Consider the following 21,045-nt stretch of genomic DNA (forward strand, 5'->3'; position numbering starts at 1 on the left):
CTCTAGTTATTGTTCAAGTATTAAAAATTTTCTTTGCCAAATATATCTTGTTTTGAGAACCTTCTTAGTCTCCACAAGTGCACTATTCATGCAACGCTAGCCTCTTAAGTGCTTGTTATCTAGATGAACACTTCATTATTTCTTCCTTAATCTCAAGTACTTTACTTGACCTTTATTATGTCATCTTTCACTTGCAAATATCTCCCTTTTTTTTTCATATTTTTTCTATTAATACTTTCTTACTAGTTTTTCTTGTCTTTTTTTTTTTTTTTTGCTTTTTTACTTAGCAATTTATTCTATTCCCAACAACTTTAAATTATTTTTCTAAGAACCAAATTAAGCTTTGCTAATTTTTTTTATCATAAAAAATTTTATATACTTTTTTTTGAAAGCATAATCCAGTGTTTTCTCCTTCATAAAAAAATTAATGAATTCTAAACTTGTTTTTTCCTATTATCATTCTACAAAATTCATGTAATAATTTTATCATTTAAATATATTGTTAGATCTTAAATATTATTTATTATGATTACGATTATCATTTTACCTTCTTTTATTTTTTCTTTGTTTTTTTAATTTAAATGATATTTTTTTTGAAAAACATTAATCTCAAATTTAAAAGTAAAAATAAACAATAAAAATTTAATATATTTTTATTAAAAATGATTTATTATTATAAAAATGTAAAAGGTATTATTTTCATGAACTTAAATTGAATCCTAAAATATTGAGGTTAATAAATTTATTTTTAGTTTAGTTTATTTTCAAGTAACTATCAATTTGGTTTTTATTATTTTCAAAATTCATCTAAATAATCTCTTAAATTAAGTAAAATATTTTAATCTCTAAAATATATAATTATTAATTATTTTAATATTTATAACTTTAAGAATTTATTAAAATAATATATAATGTAAACAATCTTCAACTCATATAATTATTATTTTAGTCCTCAACGTATTTCATTATCAATTATTTATTTTTATCGTTATTTAAACGTTAATTATTTTAACGAATAAAATGATTTAACACATTAAGTATCTTATAAATATTATACTTAATATTTAATTTATTAATTTAGTTTCTATAAAATTTTAAATATAAAAATTATTTATAAACTAAATTAGTAAAAGAAAAATAAACTTTAAAATATGATTAATTAACACTTACTGTATTAAGTCAATATATCTGTTAAAACAATTAATATCTAAATAATAATAAAAGAATAAAATACTTAATAATTATATAAGTTAAAAATTAAAATTAATGATAATTTCATGTATTAAAAATTAAAATGATATTATATTTAGATTATAAATTATTTTATTATATTTTCAAAATTATAAAAATTAAAATAAATGAAATTTTCATTTGTTAGAAATTAAAATTTATTAATTTCAAGCTATTTAATAAAATTTTAAAATAATAAATACCAAATTCACATTATATCTTTTGTTTTCTCAGGAATCCGATGGAAGCGTAAATCCACTCACTCGATTCGCACGTGGATCCCTCTCTTTACACGTGTCATCTTTTAGTGCACCAAGAATCACTTGTCTCGCATGCCTTACACGAAACAAAACAACAAGCAATGACAATAAATAATCAAATAATGATAATAATAATAATTGCTAAGAGCAGATCATCATCCAGAGAGCGCCTAGCAGATCAGTTGTCTGTCTCCGACAGAAGGTTCCGTTCGTGAAAATCCCTAACTTTTATTTTATTTTATTCTTATTTTTCGTCTATTTTTTGTATGACTTTGCAGGCCGTCCCAACTCTAAAGCCAAGGTGAAATTCTTCTTTATGCTCTTTGGTTATGGGTATTGGGAGCCTTTGAATTAATTTAATGAATAACAAAAAATATTTATCATGTTTTAGATTTTGTATTTACTTGGCTGAGAAAGAGTAATATCGTGGCTACCGCGTCATTTCATAGCTAGCAGTGTTGAGTAGTGTGAGTGAAAAAGTTTCACTCTAAGTAGAAACACGGAAGTTTAACAATATACAAGTGATAATGACTTAATGCCTTAAGTTTTGGGTTGAAAGCCGTATTGAAGTCTGCTTATATGGTTTGGTTTTTCCTAGTAATTAAGTCCCTTCATATATCTTAACACCCAGTCTCTAGAAACTCTATCAAAATCAGCAAAAGTACTGGCACACTAGGTGACGGTGACTTTTTCTCTTTTAAGAATTATGATGCAGCAAAATTTCAGTGTAGATTTTCAAATTTACTAAGACACTTGTGTTAGATAGCTTAAAGCGTGGTAGAAAAGCTTAAAGGCATTGCCAATCAAGCAGTTAAAGTTGCTGACATGATATATCCTTCTTGGCCAGAATAATGCTGTGAGAAGTTGTAAGCGAATGTGTCTCTCTGTGTGTGTATATATATATATATATATGTCAACTGGATTAGGAAGCATTTAGCTGACCGATCCCTTGATAGAAATTGAAATAATTTCATGGGATGTTTCATCTATCAGCATTAAAGCATTGGTGGAAAATGGGAGGAAGCGTTACAACACTAGTGATATGGTTTGGCAGCTCCTGTTGAGGCACTTTGACAACTTTGCGGATAATGGTTATTTTTGAGTGAGAGGATATTCATAAGAATTGAAGCAGGGATAAGATATTTAGTAGAAGGGTTCATAATTCATTAGGTAAAGGTTGGTATCTTGTTCTTAGTTTTTAATCCTTTATTCCGATGGGAAGCTGTTGACCCTAAACAGTGCATCGCAGAGCGGCACCTGTATTGAAGATACGGGATAAAATTCAAAATTTAATACCCGTATAAATTTCAAAATATCAGAAATGAGTCAGTGGGTTTTGCTAGTGAAATGGAAGATGCTGAAGCTAAGATGCTCCATGGAATTGACTGACTCTATCCAGATGACATGGCTGTAAGGTAGTGACAAAACAGCGATTTAAAACACTTGTAGAAGCTAGAACTACAGCTGGAAACATTGGTGAGGGTTGGAATAGGATGGACTTGGCCTAAAGTTCACCAAGCTGTTGAAAAATAGCTGGCCTGAGAGAACGTATGCATGAATGGGACATAGTGCGCAATACAAAACTGAGTGGGCAAACTAGTGGGTTTGGCTTGGAAAACCTTTTGGCTGCCAGGAAACTGCCAGGTTGGGCGTGAAAACAAGTGTGCTGCCAGAATTTTGAAGGGTTTCTGTGCTGCAAGTTGAGAATTGTTATATATAAAATCATTCATGTATGTTCATCTGATAACTTTAGTTTATACGATAATTATAGATAAAACATAGTCATGTGATTTCACTTTCACAACACAGCTTAAACTTTTGAGATAGTTGTTTTACAACCAAAACAATGATAGGGCTGTGTTTCTTTGAAGGGAGAAGGGTTTCTAATTCTGAAATGCTTCTAAATATTTGAAAGACAGAAATCACAAAATATCCCTTAAAACTGGGTGGGAGGAATCAAAAGGATGTGCAGAACTAAGTTTTTGCCCTGTACAGTATAGTTGCCACAATGTCCTGAAGAACTCCGCAAATGGCTGGGATGTGGGTGGCAAAAAGCGGTGATGCATGGAACACCAGTAGTGGTCAAAGGTCACTATATCTGTATGTCATGTAGTGATGCTATTGAAGTGTGTGATTAACTACTGTGATCTAGCTAATTACTGGGTTTATGTGTAATTGTATTGATTTTGTATAAGTGGGAGAGCAGTGACATTGTAATGGTACAGTTGAATTTGTGTTGAAAGTTGAAACTAATAATTGCTTGATCTTTGGAATTTTTCTACTCTTCTTTAGATAAGGTGTGGGATTTTCTTTTCTTCATTATTATTTTTTCTTTACAATAACAAACAACAATAATCAAATCTTATCTCACTAAGTGAGGTTAGTTACATGGATCACATGACGTCATTAAACTCAGTCAAAAACTAAAATTTCAGAAATTTAGTTAATTAAAAGGTCTTTTTTAATAACTTTGTTTAAGTTTCTTTTAAGTCTCCCTCGACCTTTTTTGACTAAACTAAGAGTTATGCAATTCACTGTTCTTATTAACATTGTTAAAGGTCTTCTTTGCACATGATTGAACTACTTTAGACAATTTTAAGTAATATTTTTCACTATAGGTGCTATTCCAATATTCTTTCATTATTATCATTTTGTATCCTGTCCTTACTTGTGTGTCACTGATCCACTTTAGCATTTTCATTTTTGCCACTCCTACTTTTTTCTCGTGTTGTTTCTTTAAGGTTCAACATTCACTACCATATAAGATAGCTGGTCGTATTACATTGCAGTAAAACTTACCTTTTAATTTGATAGGTACTTTATGTTCACAAATGACTCCTAGTGCTTTTCTCTATTTTAATCACCCAACTTATATTTTGTGACTAACATCTTCATTAATTTTTTCATCATTTTGTATAATTGATTCCAAGTACCTCAAATTGAACACTTGTGTTATAATATCATCTTCAATTTTAACTTTTAATGCATGATCTTCATTTTGTTTTTTGCTAAACTTGTAATGCATATACTTTATCTTTTTTAACTCAAGCGAAAACCTTTAGATTTTAAGGTCTTCCTTTATAACATAGTTTAACATTGACTTCTTCTTTCGAATCTTCAACCAATATTATAATCTTTTGTATGTCATTTATAAGCACATTTAAGACGAGATTAAACTAGTAAGGACTCAAAGCAAGACCTTGATGTAAACCTATTCCAATTGGAAAGTCCTTAGATATATGCCTTCAAAATTTTTCTATAATGAACAAAAAATTCATTTTTTTAAAATACAAGCTGCTTCAAAGAATTAGACTTTAAAGAAAGGGTGTGTGTGTTTGTTCTTTTAATTTTTTAATATAAAAATACAAAATGCTTTTCTATATTAAAATGGTTTAAAAATTTTATTATAATTAGATACATATTTGGAGAAAACCAAAATCCTACCACAGAGTAGTTTTAGATTTACAGTGCTTTTGGATAATTGCTTATTTAAGCACTTATTCAATAAGCTCTTTTCAAAATGACAACTTATGTCAAATTTAACGATAAAATATATTTGAGAAAAGCTGAAAACAACTTATTTTAATAAATTATATGAAGAAGCTTATTGAAATAAGCTGAAAACAACTTATGAGATAAATCATAAATTTAGACACTTAGTCTTGAGCTCCATACACAAAAAGATGGTCTTGATGTGACTTTCATGATAGAGAAAGTAGATTGATGCAAGATTCTTGGAGAATCTAAATGTTAATACTTGAATGTTTGGAGTTTCTTATTTTTTTGTTTTTTGCATGGGGGGCAGGGGCAGGCATTAAAATTAAGCTCCAATCTGTTTTGTTAATTTAAGATTTTATGCATTGCAACTAAACCTGTTGACTGTTTCTGTCTATTCTTTGTGTTTATTATGTTCAGTGCATTTGGGAGCTTTGGACATGTCAAGTGGATCCGTGAGGCGGGTTTCTCGTGAAGATATCCAGACGGTATACGATCTTCACCTTCACTTTCTTTCACACATTCCAATATTGTATTTCTGCTTTCATTTCTTAGTTTATTTGATTCTATAGATGCAATAAATGATTGGATGTATTATTTATTTGCAAAAAAGTAGTTTCTTTGTGAGGCTTGGTGTGACTCATGAATATCAAATGTGCTAATGCTAGTCTTTACTTGAACATAAGATGCTTAGCTTGACTAGCACAAACCTCTTTTGCGATTATGAAAGTTTGATACATTGCATATGATGGATTCTGTTTACATTTCTTCATTTTTTATTCAAAATAGTATTTCTTGTTGTCTACAAAAACAAATATTAATTAGCTTTAATGTGACATGCCATTTTGAGATTCATTCTCATTTCTTTAATTGCAACACGTAATGCAGCCTGGTTGTTTGTCTTTAGGGTTACCTCTTTGAGATAACTTGTTTGATTCTTAAGGTTCTTGGAAAGAACCATTATTTATTAAGGGTTCTCATACTTTTGTGGCAATTTTTCACCGAACTTATCATTCTCCGTTCTTTTTAGAATTGAGTTTGTGGTGCTTCCTTTTCTTTTTCTTTTGGTTTTCTTGTTTATTTGCATTTGAAATCTCATTTTTGTTTAGTTTTATCTCATGTTCATAACTCACATTTTATGAATCTTTTTTTTTTTGTATTTCTTGATCCAAATTTGTGTAGCAAATCGTCTTCTTTCATCTTGATTTTGCATCGACGAAATTCAAATTTTGTAGAGCGAAATACACTTCTGTTATGACACAGTTTTGTTTCATGACCTAAAATGAACTAACTAAAGAAAAGATCCCATTAATTCTATGGAAAGATAAAACTGAACAAATATAGATTTCAAATGCAAATAAACAAGAAAACCAGAAAAATGAAAAAGAAAAAAAGTGTTGCAAACTCAATTCTGTGAAGAATAGAGAATGATAAGCTTGGTATAAAATAGCCACAAAAGTGTAAGGAACCTTTGATAAGATTCAAGTAATGGTTTTTTCCAAAAACCCTGAGAGGCACACAAGTTTTCAAGTTCTCTCAAAGTGGTAACCCTCAATTCTCATTCAAAAGTAATTGTTATTGTTGTAATGCAGCCTGATAAAACCCAATTCTATAATATAGTAAATCTTATTTTTACATCATTTTCTTCACTCAGGATTGTGCTTCCTTGCTTCACTTGGGAGTTCTTTTTATCATAAATTTTTAATCTAACAAGGAAAAGAAGAATAGGAAATCATTGCCTGAATTCTTACTCCAGCAAGGAGTAGGGACCTTAACAATGTAGAACAGATATATAATGATTCATAATGCTAGGGATGAAGACAAGTAAAATGGACAAATTAGGTTCATAAACCCTTGAATGGGAAGTCTCTTTTTCTGTTTGCTAGTGAAAGGCAACAATTACTTTTTGAAATTTTATCATTACCTTGATTTATCCATGTCAGAAAGACCCTGCTTTCTGGCTGTTTGCTACTATTTTCCTTCTTTTGTTAGATCATTGTTAAGTAGCTGTGCTATTCATCAACAAGTGAATTCCTTCCTTTTTCCTGCTAATTTTTTTTAATATTGAAGTAGCACTTAGAGTTGAAAAGATGACTGAAAATTGTCGAAGGTAATTTAGTCACGTAAAGATAAGACCTTTGGAGGCACCAGTAAAGAGAGTGAATTGCAAAATTTTTGTTGGATAAAAAGGGTTGAGGGAGACCAAATGAACCTTAGATGAAGTTATTAAAAGAGACTTTTTGATTAACTAATTTTTTGAAAATTTGGTTTCTGATCAAGTTTAATGGTGTCGTGCGTTCCATGAAGCCAACTTCATGTAGTGGAATAAGGCTTGGATGTTGTTTTAGGTTGAATAGTACATTGGAGGGGAGGGTGTACCCCTGATTTAACATTTGAATTTGGGCTTTAAGCCTAACTCAACCCCAAAAACTAACTTGTAAGGTGAGGATTGCTTTAGTCTTAATAAACTTTAATTTAGTTATATGATATCTATAGCGGATGTAGGACTTCAAGAGTAATGGATGTTGAAAATGAGAGGTTTAGTTAGTAATGGTCAAAGTTAGTTAGTAACAACAGAAAATTAGTTGTTGTTGTGGTGAATATGTAGGGAAGGATTAGCTAAGAGAAAGGAGTCTTTTGGGAGAAATCAAACTTGTATCCTTTCAGTCTGTCATTGGGAGTGAACTTGCTGAATAATACCATTTCTTTGTCTTGCTATTCAGCATATCTTTTTATTCCTTTTCTCTCTGTTTTACCAGTTCTATCATAGATGAATGTCATCATGTGTGATGTGGATAAAGTAGGCTGCAGAAAGGGGAACAAGGACACATGTTATTGCATACAGATGGACTGGATTTGTTTGTAGATCATTTCTAGAGGTTGTAGTGATATTATTGAAGTGTAAATGTTGGGAGTTCATTAAAGTTACTTTCTAAATCAAGTAGGACCTTTTCCTTCTTTTTAATTGATGTTCTTTAATAAGGTTACAGCACCTCTGCTTGTTGGGGGTAAGACCACATACAACTACTCTCCTCAAAGTCCAATTGACGGGAGCCTTATGCACTGAACCACCCTGTCTCTTTGAAAATATGTAACATTTTAAGGAAATATTTCTACTCCTTTCTATTTCATTAAGCTCAAAGATATGTTATATCCATTCCTTTTTCTCTCCCCTCTCTAAAAGTTAGATATGTAGTTTTTGAATGATATGTTAAATCCATTCCTTTTTGTACTTATGACATAAGTGGATGAAAAATACTCATTTACACCAAGCTAAAAAAAAAAAGAAAAAGATAAAGAATGCTAGGACAATTCAGGAAGCTAGTCATGTAGTCATTTCTACAAAATGATAAGGCACCTTTAATTTTGATCTCTAGCCACTGATTGCTGAAATTTTTGTTATTTATGTATCAGCTGTTTAATCTGTAAATTAAATTATTTGTTGGAGTAAGGAATAGGGAAAATGGGATATCATAAAAGAGTAGTCTTTCGTGGAGTACATAAATAAAGTTTCATTTCCATCAGCATTTAGTGACAGGATTTAACATGGGGATCATTTTGACGACAAACTAGTTTTGCAGGGCGTATTTGACAGTATTCATGTTTTAGGACTAACTTGACTGACAGTCTATCTTTCAAGGACCAAAATAATGTTTCATTTGAATAATGTCGTATATTTCTTGATTGATATTTCGTAATTTATTTTAGTTAGGTACTAATTAGTATCTTGTTATTTGGGGTTTTATGCAATTTAAGATTTCTATTGACTGATAATTTCTTTTTCAATTAGGATTATTTGACTTTCAGGTTAGGTGATTATTAAGATTGGCTTGGTTTTTGTGTTTAAGGACTGCTGCTATGTACTTTGATTGTAGTCTATAACTTTGTCGTAGATATTACTACTGAGTTTTCTATCAAACTCGTTTTAATTTGACTTAAATAAACAAGTCCCTAAAATTATGATTTTTTAGTCCTTATAAAAATTTTATTCACTTTTAGTCCCTAAAAGTTACAAAAATCATATGCTTTTTAATCCTTGGTGAGGGACTATAACAAAGATGTAGGGACTAAAAATGAATAAAAATTTACAAGGACTAAAACCAAAAGATGTTTTCAAAGATCAAAACTATATTTAAACCTTATAATTTTCACTCTGTCTCTTCGTGAAATTTCTTCACTATTGCCTCCACTGTTGCATTCATCATACACTAACCATGATTTTGTTTATATCATTGCAGGTGCAAAATCTCATAGAACGATGTCTACAACTATACATGAGCCCAAAAGAAGTTGTTGAAACACTACTAGCTCAAGCAAAAATTGAGCCTGGTTTTACCGAACTTGGTAGTAACTTTTTCATTAGCATGCATACATACATACATACATACATATCTTGGATATTGCCAGGATCAGAAGCCACCCCTTCTCTTGAAATGATGTGACCCAACCTAAGTACTCCACCTGCTTCTGCCCAAAATAAAATTTCTTCCTGTTAGCAAAGAACCATGCTCTGACAACACCTGCAACACTGCTTCTAATTGTTTCTCATTTCATTTCATCTTTAAATAGGGATGTCATCGAAGGATACCAATGCAAATTTCCTCAAGAAAGGTCTAAACACCTTATTCATGAGGGCTTGGAACATTGAAGGTGCATTTGTGACGCCAAATGGCATCACTAAAAATTCATAATAGCCCTCATGTATTCTAAAAGTAGTCTTGGATATGTTCTCCTTCGTCCGGAATTGATGATAACCTGACTTTTAGTCAAGTTATTGAAAACAACTACAGCTGCTAGTTCATCCACTAGTTCAGCAATCACTAGTACTGAAAATTTGCCTGGATTAGTAAGTTTGTTGAGTGCCGGATAGTCCTCACAAAACCTCGAATCCCCATTTATCTTTTTAAAAAGGATCATAGGGCTGCTAAATGGGTTAGTGATCGGCTTTATAATTCCTACTTGTAACATTTCATTCAATTTTCTCAATTTCATTCTTTTGGTACTAAGGGTACTTGTAGGGTTGGATATTGGGTATTTGGTTCTCCTCCTCCAATAAAATAGCATGATCTTGCTCCTTCTTGGTGGTAATTCCCTTTGTCTCTTGGAATCCATCCTCAAACTTGGCTAGCACCCCTTCAATTGCTTGTGTGACACATTTGGATTCGTATTAATCCACTACAGATCTGTCACCTCTCCCAAATACTGATAGGTGATGTAATAACCTTCTCCTTCATCATGCAAGGCCTTGATCATGGCTCTCCAAGAAGTCTGTTCTTTACACAAGAAAGAATTGCCCTTCAACCCTTGCTTATGTTCTCCTTTTCTCCACTTGAGGGTTAGGTTCTTGAAGTTTGCCTCAGTTTCATCCAAGCTTGCCAACCACTCCATTCCCACCAAATTAAAGAGGAAAAAAAATAAAATCCTGCTCTACCTGAATTCCCTATGCATCAAGCTTCCCTCCTTTACATATTCTACTATCCATTCTCCATTTCCACTACATATTGAAGGGTTTCATACTTTCATACACCTGTAGTTGCAAATCAATCGGCAAATACTTGAAAATAAAGTTGCTAGTGGCTTGCAAGGTTTTGTTATCCATTTCAAACTAAATTTCTGTGTTTTTGGTAGCACTTCATCTTCCTCCTCTCCTTGTTGACCTTCCATCAGTAACTGTTGGTAATTATACATATGGTCCTGTCCTCACTTCTGCCCACATGTTAAGCGGAGGCTGTTGTGTACTTCTTTCCTGTAATTCAGCTTGGGACAACAAACACCCTTCCGGCAGTTTATTCTCTACTTGAATTTCTGCAAGTGGTTACCCTTAGCTTATTACGTACCCTAATTCGGTTTTAGGTGCAATCCATTTACTGTAGTTTATTCTCCCCTTGCTCTCGGATCCATCTCCCTTGTCCTTCAATCTCATCGTATCATCCTCCAGTAGTCCCCCTTTTCATAATGCTACATTCTTTTCTTCTAGTAGCACAGCATGATCTATCAGCTCAAAAAGATATTTCTTGTAAAATTTGAGCTCTGGCTTCAGTTCCTCCTCCTGCCCATTAAAGAAGCTCTCGTTAAGTAACACATGGTCAGCTCTCTTCAACGGCGCTAACACAATTTCAAACTGCTCTTGGTGCTCTATTATTGTTCCAGTCTGCTTAATGCTTAGTAAGAGCCCGGATGGATTTTGAAGCCACCTGAGATGAAAGTGTCTGGTCACCACTGCTTTGAAACTCCCAACTTCAAATTAGGGTCTTCTCTTCCCATCAATTGTACTAGTTTAAAGTTCAATCCACCAATGCAACCAACACTAAAGTTTCTCCTCTTTTGATATATAGTTCAGCTTGAAGTAGAGTTCAACCCTGAACATTTCACCATAGGCGTTGTCCCCATTGAATATAAGAATCTCTAGCTTCCTTCCCCCTAAGTCAAACAACAGAGCGGAAACAACAGAGGGGAATCCTCCCTCTGATGTTAGGATCAAGATCTGGCCTCATTGGATTGATTTCCACAGCTCCCATTATCAGAGACCTTCGTCCTACTTCTTTGGTGAGAATGGCCTTGTGTACATTGTTGGTGCTCTAGCAACCATTGCTTGATTTCCTCAACTCGACTACTGGGGTTTGTAAGCTTCGTTCAACATTTTCGATTCTTGATTCCATTGCAACTTGCATGATTGACCATACAAGCTCCTGGATCAAGGTCTCTAATGCAAATTGATAAATTCAACACATGAACAAAACCCAAAGAATCTATGATGTATTATTTTGTATATTTCCTGTCTAAAATCATAGAAAACTAAAGCAGTGTTTACAGGACAAAAATATGGAAATACAAAAGAAAGGAAATGAGCAATTTGAGAGTGGTGTGCTTTCCCAAGGCCCATTCCTGTCCCAATTCCAGTCCCAATTCCAGCTTATCTCCCCCCTTCCCCCCATTCACGCATCCCTCACAATAATCAACCTCTCTAATGGTCTCACGTGTGACATGCCACACAGCATTGCCAGCTAGGCAGCTGTTCTCCTATACTTCCTTTTCTTATACTTGTGCTTCATTGTGGGTCTCTTAGTTTGGGTTGTATTAGTAGCATTGTTGTTACGTTGGCAACACTGTGATGCTGCGATGGTTGCTTTTTTGAAACTTGAATTTCTAACATGCTGCAAGATTTTGCAGCTTTGTACTGCTTTGGCCCTCTGTTTTTTTCTGTTTGAGAAATTATCAATAATATGAATTGATTGAACACAATCATCAACGAGAAACTGTATTAATGCACTCTGCTTGATTTCTACCAAATCTTCAGCTTGTTAAGTTTTATAAGTATCCAATAAAATCTTGACTTGGGTATTTCATAAGGGATTTGTACTCCTTGTCTTCATACTATGAAACATTTCTCTTTCTGTTTTGGAGGATAACTTGTCTTCCCTCTGGTTGTTTTTTCTTTCCTCTCTTGTAATATTTTTTTTTTCTTTTTGCCTCGAAAAAATTAAAATTCAGTCATTTTGGGCCCATTAGGTTTGAGAAAAGTTTTTCTGTTTTCATTTTTTGTTTTTAAACCGACGACCCATATGGAATAGGCTATTAAATCCAATCTCACTTAACATCTGTCTTACCCACTAGTTCACAAGTAGTCTGAGGAGCCTTAGCATGATATTATGCCTTTGTAGAAGACCATGCTATCATATTTTGACTTTTTACTCTTGCATGATATCAAACTACTCACAAGTGGCCATGGTCCAACCATTGGTTAAACTGGAGTTTTTATTTTAATTTTTGTTTTTTCCCTTATCATTATCATTAATTTTATAGACATGAATTTAATATTTTAAAACTAGGACTTCATTCTATGCATATTAATAATTTGGTTAATAAGCTTATTGTCCCAACTCGGAATTGGGTCCATGATCAGCGCATAAATTTAGTTACCTAGAAACATGTCTTAATCTGACAAGCCTATTTAGAAGTAAACATATGAAATAATAAACTTTTTCTAACAATATAACAAATTTGCTAAAATTTTGGTAGGATTTTCTTTGTGTTTTCATCATCCTTAAATATGCTAACCTATCAAAATCAATCTATAATACAATCACAACCAATGAAATTTAAGATTCTTATAATATTAATATTAATCTATTACATAACCAATATAATACTCAACTCTTTAAGGAAAGTCCAAAATATAATAAAAGCAAATAAAATAAAATAAAGGCCACCAAAAAATAAGGGCTTACCAATGAATATTCTACAAGGATGTTATGATGTTTACAAGGATGATATGATGTTTCCATAGCTTGTAACTCTGCAATTTTACGATTTGAAAGTAACAGATTAATAGAAGGTGAGTCAAATTTACTCAATAAGAGCATAATAATCATAATTCATAATGAATAAAAAAGCAAAACAATTATAAAGTTTACTTATAACACACATCTAAAAAAATTCATTCTAACTGTCTTTTAACAAAAGGGTTTGATCACAAATTAAAAGTTTACAAACTTACATTGTTAAATATAAATATTCTTTCAATCATAATTACTATATGAAGTACACGAAAAATATTAAAGAATTATATATATATAATATTATATGGGTCACTCATGAAAAAATTGAAGTCTAAGACAATTTTACGTTGTTGATAACCCTCTCCTCTTAAGCATGATCTCTCCCTTAGAGGTAACTTCATTTAATAGATAGCTTTCTTGTGTACATCATGTCAAAATTCATCTCAATGGGAGTAACTTCACTACTTCACTTGGTTAATAATCTTTTCTTTGCATTGACAGCTTCATCTAACGGATAACTTCCTTCTCTTAGAGTATAATTAGGTGCACCTGGTGCATTTGGACCATTATTTTCTCTAATAGTTACAAGTTTCTATAACATAGTTTCTCCTAAAAAAAATTATGTAGTTATCGTACATAATTTAAATTTATTATCAATAATAAAAGTCTCAATACATATATCTTATAATTAAATATTGTCCAATAAAACAAATAATTACTTTTCTCACATTTTACAAATAAATTCAAATAATTGACCAAAATATATATCATAATAAACTCATATGATTAAAAAGTAAATTTAAGACTTGTTTGCTCAAGCAAATAATTTTTAGGCAAGAGCACGTGATAAATAATTAGAGTAATACTTATAAAAATATGCCATTATAATTATTATCCCCTCACAAACAGTGAAGAACCAATTAAGTCACTCCTTAGGACTACTCTCAAACTGTGAGAAAAGTTCAAGCCAACAAATTTGAATACCAAAAATATTTTAATAAAGATTCAAAATTAAATTTAATAATAAAATCTTTAAATTTATACTAAGAATTATAAAATACAAATTCTCTAAAAATGAGAATTTGTCAAGAATTAATATTTTCATCTATTGGAGTCCTAATCATATTTTAGGAACTCAAATAAAATTTTATTTTGTAACGAGTGACACTCCTGTCTCTTTAGAGCACTGTCCCCCATTCCAAAAATTCACCTAAAGCTATTTATGTCAAAAAAAAAAAATGGATTACAAATGTTTTTTCAGAATCACAAAATGATGAGTTAGAGTAAGAAAATAAATGCTCACGTAAAAGAATGAGAGAAAATGACAAGAACAGCATTGAGAGACCAAATGATGCAAAAGCAAGTGCATCGAAGAGTAATGTTAGCAAAACACTCTCTACCACACTCTTTGTAACACATTTTACAAAAATCATGTGTGTCTAAACTCTTTCTCGTTTCTAAATTGAAATAGTCTCATGCTCTTTTAGTTTTTAATAAATTTTAACAAATTGTATAGTGTTTTAGAGTGTTGTTAGCATTACTTTTGCGTGGAAAGGAAAAGGAATTTGATGGGGCAGGGGCGCTGAAAGAAAGAAAAAAAGTATACATTTTTTGTCAAACATCCTTTCTTCTTTTTTTAAACAGTGCGTTTCACTTATGATCATGGAGTGTTGATAAATTAATAGAGGGTAAGTATACTCTTTAAATTGTTATAACTTCTTAATTAGTAGAAAGCCTAATTTAAATATACTTAATATTATTTTACAATAAATACATATTTAATATGTATTATTATAGGATATATTTGAAATTAGAAGGTTATTTAATATATACACTAATCAGTGAAGACAGGGGAACTGGTGGTCTAGCGCCATCTTCCAAAACAGAGGATCTAAGTTCAAATCAGGCTGGGACAAGTTGACATTTTTTATGATTAGTGGTTCAGGAGGCTTACAGCCAACTGACTTAAACTGCCATTTCTTTTTCTGGGTAAGTGAGAGGACCAATGCTGTGAACAGAAAAAAAAAGAAGAGGTTTTGTACTAAAAAAGGGACCAACTGTGGCATTTAAACAGTCTATTTCATTTTCACTTTACGTATCTGTACATGGATTTTTTTGTTGTGCATACAAGAATTAAGTATTTGTTTGCATGGTGCCTTGTCCATAGATTGCTGTGGGAAGCCTCTATAAATTGCTGGTGGATTTGAAGATGGAAACATGTAATCTTATCATGTCATAGGAACAGAATTGGTTATTTAACAGATTGAAACAAGTAGTTTAACAGATTGAAACAAGTAGTTTAACTCATTAAACTCCTTATGTACGGTTATTTATTGAAATGGAAAATATATTGAAATTTAATGACTATAAATGCAAATATTAGTCATGTCTTGTTTGCTTTATGTAATTAGATCAATAGTTTCAAAATTGCATGCCTGGAATAAAAACTTAGAATCCTTTTAACTTTCACCCTATAAAATTTCTGTCATATTTACATGTTCTCACTCTCCTGTCCTTGTCTTTTAAATTTTCAGCTTTTTTTCTCTTTCTACTTTTTTAGTTTGTTATTAATTATGTAAACTTCCCTTACAAGAAAGATAAGTAACTTATTTTTTAAGAAGATGAAGCTTGGTTGCTTTGCAATATGTAACTCTGTCATGCTTGGTAGCTGCTGCTGGAATTAGAAATCTCATGCCTGGGTACTGTACTTTTACCACTGACATTATTGTAAAAGGCAAAGTGTTTTTTGGTGCTTTCTAATTCATGTCAAACTAAAAAGCTGTGTTATTTGAACTTCCGTTAGGGATATATTGTTATCAGGAGTAAGATCTGGTTTTTATCTTTAACTGCTGTTGAAATTTCTCTATAGTGCTGGGAATTGGGTATTGGAGTCTGTGTCAATAGTCACTGTGTTAGCCATGATTTATTTTCCATTTCTGTGATGTTTCAGTTTGGCAAAAGCTCGAAGAAGAAAATCAAGAATTCTTCAAGGCTTATTATTTAAGGTTGTTATTAAAGGAGCAAATAACAGAGTTCAACAGGTTGCTGAAGGAACATGCTGAACTAAGTCAGCTACACTCAACTTCAGTTGCATCACTGCCTAACTCTAATGGTTCACATATTCCCGCGTGTAAGTTCATATTATTTGCACGGATTTCATTCCATCCCTTTTGGTAAACCTTTTTAATTTCTATTTTCCATTCTTTTTGAAGTTCTTTTTCATTTCATGAATAATTTATCGTCCCCCTACTCATTGCAAAGTATCCTGGTTGGATTGAATACAGTTATTCAGGTTTTACCATTTATGAATTGTACCAAAAGTGGAGAAATAGGAGGAAGCTCAAATTACACTTTTTATGCACTTGAGCTTATTTGTCTCAAACTGAGTAATTTCATTCAGTTTTGTTGTCAAAAATTGGTTTCTTGGTATCTCATCTCGCAAAATTTTAGCTGTCTAGGTCTAGGTGCAACCGCCAAAATTGAATTACTATGGGATTAATTGAAATTGCACTTAAATGCTTTTGTGTTAACTCTGAAATTTGTGAAGTTTCCTTTTACCTACCCTTTGCTGCTGCTGTAAGTAAATCTATGGATTTTCTTTTTGCATGTTCTCTTTGAGCTGCAAAAATGGGTTGATTTTGATAGGAGTACAAAATTTCCAAGAGAAGAATATGAATTTTTTGGGAACCTGGAGACTCATAATTTTTGTTTTATATATGTGGGTAAAAGTTGTCATTCTCAAAATACAGCTTGTAATATACCTGATAGAGATAACGTATAATGATAAGGTAGAGATTAATTGAATAGACAAACAGACGAGTAGAATGCAGTTGCGTATTTTGTTATAATATGCCTGTTTTCATATCTGACTTGAATTATTATTTTTAGTAATTTTACAACACTTGTCACTTTACATAACAGTAGCCCAGAACCTGTCTTGCTACGCTGCTGAGCAAGGCAGAGCAGCTATGAAGCCAGAAAATATTCAATGTACTGTTGATTCCAGTCTACATAATGTGTTTAATAATGGTGCATCATCACTCCACACTAATATGCATGCTGTGGTTGAGATGTCAACTCATAGAAATAGGATTGACAGCCCTCAAAGCATGCTTTCAACTCAAAGCTCTAGCATGGGTTTGGTGCCAGGAATTAATGGGGGAATGATCAAATCAGAACCTGGATATTCAGGTAGTTCTCCTTACATTTTTGCTCCCGATGGCACAGTCCTGGAGGCATGCCCAACTATTGGTGATGCATCAGTTACGTCATTCACTAGTGTAGACTCGAACTCTCATTCTATGAATGGGGCACTCCTGGACCCAGACATTCCTTCATTTGGAGTTTTGGGTCAGATTTCTAGAAATCTCAGCCTCTCAGATCTGACTGCTGATTTTTCTCAGAGTTCTGGTATGCTCCTCTCTCTTTTGTCACGTGGGTGACTCTTCTGTATGCTTTCTTATTTCTGGTCTCGTGAGTGTGTTTGTGTTTCCTGATGGTAATGAGTAAAATGTTGGTCAAGCCATGCTTCATGTTGATTGTTTCCAGTTTCAATATTGTACACAATGAAACTAGGGAAGTATATTAGCATTAATACATTGGTTTCCATTTTTGTCAGACATAATTGAGAGCTATCCAAGGTGTCCCTACCTGGCTACCCCTAATGAGAACTTCCTTGAAAGAGGAGAACAAGGTAAGAAACCACTACCCCCTCACCTCTTAAGAAAGTCCATCCATTATTCCTCAGCGGTGCTATGCTGATACTAATATTATCTTGGACAAAGAAAGGCTGTATTGTGTCATAAGGCGGGATTTATGACAATTTTAGGAGAGTATAACGGATAATCAATTTTTATTTTTGAAACTGGAATAAATAATATAGCTAGCTGCTATAAGGAAAAATTTCAACCTCTGCTACGTAGGTAAGGTTTGTGTGTTACACCTAATAATAAGTGTTTTTCTTGCCTGCAGGTTGAAGAGCATACTTAAAAAGAAGTGCGCTTGTAAATACAAGTTTGACAGATTTTGAAATTCCAATGTGTATGGGTGTATAGGAGTCACTAACTTCATTTTGATGGGAAAAGATTTGGAAGCGTTTGCATGGTCTTTACAAATAATGGATCCTTTATTATTTTGGTTTATTCTTCATTTGTTCGTTTTAGTACTTTGCTTTTCATTGAGTGAATTTAATGGATATTACTGGTATTAGTATAGGAGAAATAGGAAAATTCAGAGAGCAAAATCTCTTATAGACCAAAGTATTAATTTTGTCAAATTGAAAGAAAAAAATTTAGATATTTACTTTTTTTTACACTACATCGGGCTGAGAAATGACAATATTTGTTAACATAACTGTAAGTGCCTTTGCGGGAAAACTGTAATTTTTCTATGCTCTTCAAAACACTTTTGTTATGGGATAAATTTTGAGCTTCACAAATAAAGAATGGATTGAAATTTTGTAGCATTAACGTAAAATATATTTATAATTTTTTTTTATTTGTGGATATTTAAACTCAATTTTAAGAATTGAAGTTAACAGAATTTTTTATTTAAAGTTTCAGCAAAAATGATCTTTTATTATTTATAAAATGCGTGTAAAGTGGGGTAGAGAGGAGAGAGAAAAAATAAAATATGCGATGAGTGATGTGATATAAAAAAAGAAAAAAAGAGATAGAAAGATAAAATAAGTGCAAAATAAATGTAAGATAATAAAATATGTAAAAAAGAAAATACTTTTATGTATTAAATTTAACTCCTCAATTTTAAATGAAAGCATTTTTATGGACGGATTTTTTTTTTTTTTACTATGCTATGCGATTTTTTCTTCTTTGAACATTTACTTTTAATTTAACTTTTAAATTTTGAAATGGAAATTTGAGTCGGATTCGTTGATATTATGCATAAAATTTAAACATTTATACTTTAAAAAAAAATATAATAATAACTAACTTAATTATTAAATTATTTTATATTATATTTGTAATTATATATACTAAATTTCATATAATTTGGTAGGAATGAGAAAGAATTGAAGGTTGGACTGAAAATAGGTTAATCATAGGTCTAACATTAATTGGGTGAGTTGAATGGATATGGATTATTTTGGGTATAATAATTAAATCTAAATGGGTTGGTTTGATTGGATACGAATTGATATTTTCAATTTTTTTGTTGGGAAATGAAATGATAAATGAGAGATGAGAGAGATATCAAATCAAATAAAACATGGTGCTCAATGCTTCACATTTATTATATTTTTCAATTTCACGTTTCACCCTCTCTTTTCTCCTTTTGCCAGTCTTTATTAATAGTTATAAAGGGCATTAGCACAAGTAGGGATGAGGAAGAAACATTGGTCCAACAGAAATCGGCTTATCTAAAACAGTAAATAATGTTGCACTTCTTTCACTTCCACATCTAATCTTTTAGAAAGACCGAAACATTTATTTCCATAAATTATTTTTTTCATTTTATTTTTTATTTTTCTAAGTTTTAACTCTAATGGCATTATGACAATGTCGCACTCACGTCTACCAATGGTAGCTTCAGGACGTGATGTTTTTGTGTTTCTCAGTAAGGTGAAGGGATGAAATAATTTTATGGTGATTTTAGAGACATAAATGATGGTTTGATTAATTGAGTTATGACTACAATGAGGGGACTATTAAGTAGTGCCATTGTGAGGAAAGACACACAGTGGTGGAAAAATGAAATGATAAGGCTCAAACTTATACCAACTCACTTAATAGAACCACAAATCTATCTTATTCACAACCGACTAAATCGTTAAGTAACTTGATCAAGAATGAGTCACGTTGTATCAAGTTCAATTTTCTATAATTTAGAATTTTTGAACCTGCAATTAACCGGTGCCTAACCCTAATTGCACAAGTAGATATGGTAACACTTAAAGCATGACATGACAAGTAATTAATTTCTGCAGCCGATGACATTTTTACCTTACAAAAGCAAGCAACTAGAGTGCAAGAGGTAACAAAGTCACAAATATGTTATCAAGTATTATAAAATAACTTATAACTTTTTATTATAACATTTTTTTTTTCATATTATTATATCCTTTATCGACTATCAAATATTATAAAATAACTTATAATTTTTTATTTCAATATAGAGGTAACAGTCAAAATATAAACAGAAATTTGTATTTTTTAATATTTTTTTTGATAGGCAAAACAAATCTTATTAAAAAGAGTTCAAGGGGAACTCAAAACTCATATACACAAAAAATTACTTACTCAGAAAAATAAAAAGCAAAAATATACTTATGCAAAAGTAAGACAGATACAATTTCGTGGGTTCAAATACCAATCAGCTAACATAATAGCTTCTCTCTTACTAACAAGTGATAACCATTTCCAGGATCTCAGAATAATAGAATCTAGGACTTCCCTCTCATCCAAAACACCATTGGAAAATATAATTCTATTTCTATGCAACTACAAAGACCACATTGTACTTACCCAAATAATTAATAAGCATATTCCTTCTCTTTTACTACAGCCAACACCAACCCAAGAAAGCAAGTGAGTCGATAAATCTGAAGGCAAAACCAGTGAGAATCCAATCCAACGCGCAGTAAAGTATCAGATTTGAGATGAAACTGAGCACGTTAAAAATAAATGAGTTGGAAGTTTCTCCAAACCATGACAGAAACAACAAGTTATATCATCAATTTGAACACCACGATCAATCAGTAAACCTTTACAAGGAAGTGCATTTAACAACAATTGCCAAGAAAAAACCAGACACTTAAGAGGGAC

The 21,045-nt window shown here is 31.8% G+C and overlaps 1 protein-coding gene across 2 annotated transcripts; it reads left to right on the forward strand.

Moving 5' to 3' along the window:
• Window positions 1-1,607: 1,607 nt before the first annotated feature.
• Window positions 1,608-18,495, forward strand: LOC113872879. Of its 2 annotated transcripts, none has more exons than XM_027510752.1 (7): window positions 1,608-1,692; window positions 5,406-5,473; window positions 9,224-9,329; window positions 16,215-16,394; window positions 17,186-17,674; window positions 17,883-17,957; window positions 18,236-18,495. In XM_027510752.1, the coding sequence occupies exons 2-7, from the start codon at window positions 5,426-5,428 to the stop codon at window positions 18,238-18,240; spliced, it is 903 nt and encodes a 300-aa protein (XP_027366553.1). In that variant the 5' UTR covers window positions 1,608-1,692; window positions 5,406-5,425; the 3' UTR covers window positions 18,241-18,495. The 2 variants fall into 2 exon arrangements, with proteins under 2 accessions (XP_027366553.1, XP_027366552.1); XM_027510751.1 differs by lacking the exon at window positions 1,608-1,692 and adding an exon at window positions 1,749-1,791.
• Window positions 18,496-21,045: the final 2,550 nt, after the last annotated feature.

Source organism: Abrus precatorius, unplaced genomic scaffold, assembly GCF_003935025.1.
Source record: "Abrus precatorius isolate BTA unplaced genomic scaffold, Abrus_2018 Scaffold7, whole genome shotgun sequence".
Lineage (NCBI taxonomy): Eukaryota > Viridiplantae > Streptophyta > Magnoliopsida > Fabales > Fabaceae > Abrus > Abrus precatorius.

Bases quoted from the DNA above. Each gene is read 5' to 3' on its own strand.
- LOC113872879 (XM_027510752.1), top strand. From the start codon at position 5,426: ATGTCAAGTGGATCCGTGAGGCGGGTTTCTCGTGAAGATATCCAGACG. The intron at 5,474-9,223 runs GTATACGATCTT...ATATCATTGCAG, and splicing joins CTCGTGAAGATATCCAGACG to GTGCAAAATCTCATAGAACG. The intron at 17,675-17,882 runs GTATGCTCCTCT...CATTTTTGTCAG, and splicing joins TGATTTTTCTCAGAGTTCTG to ACATAATTGAGAGCTATCCA.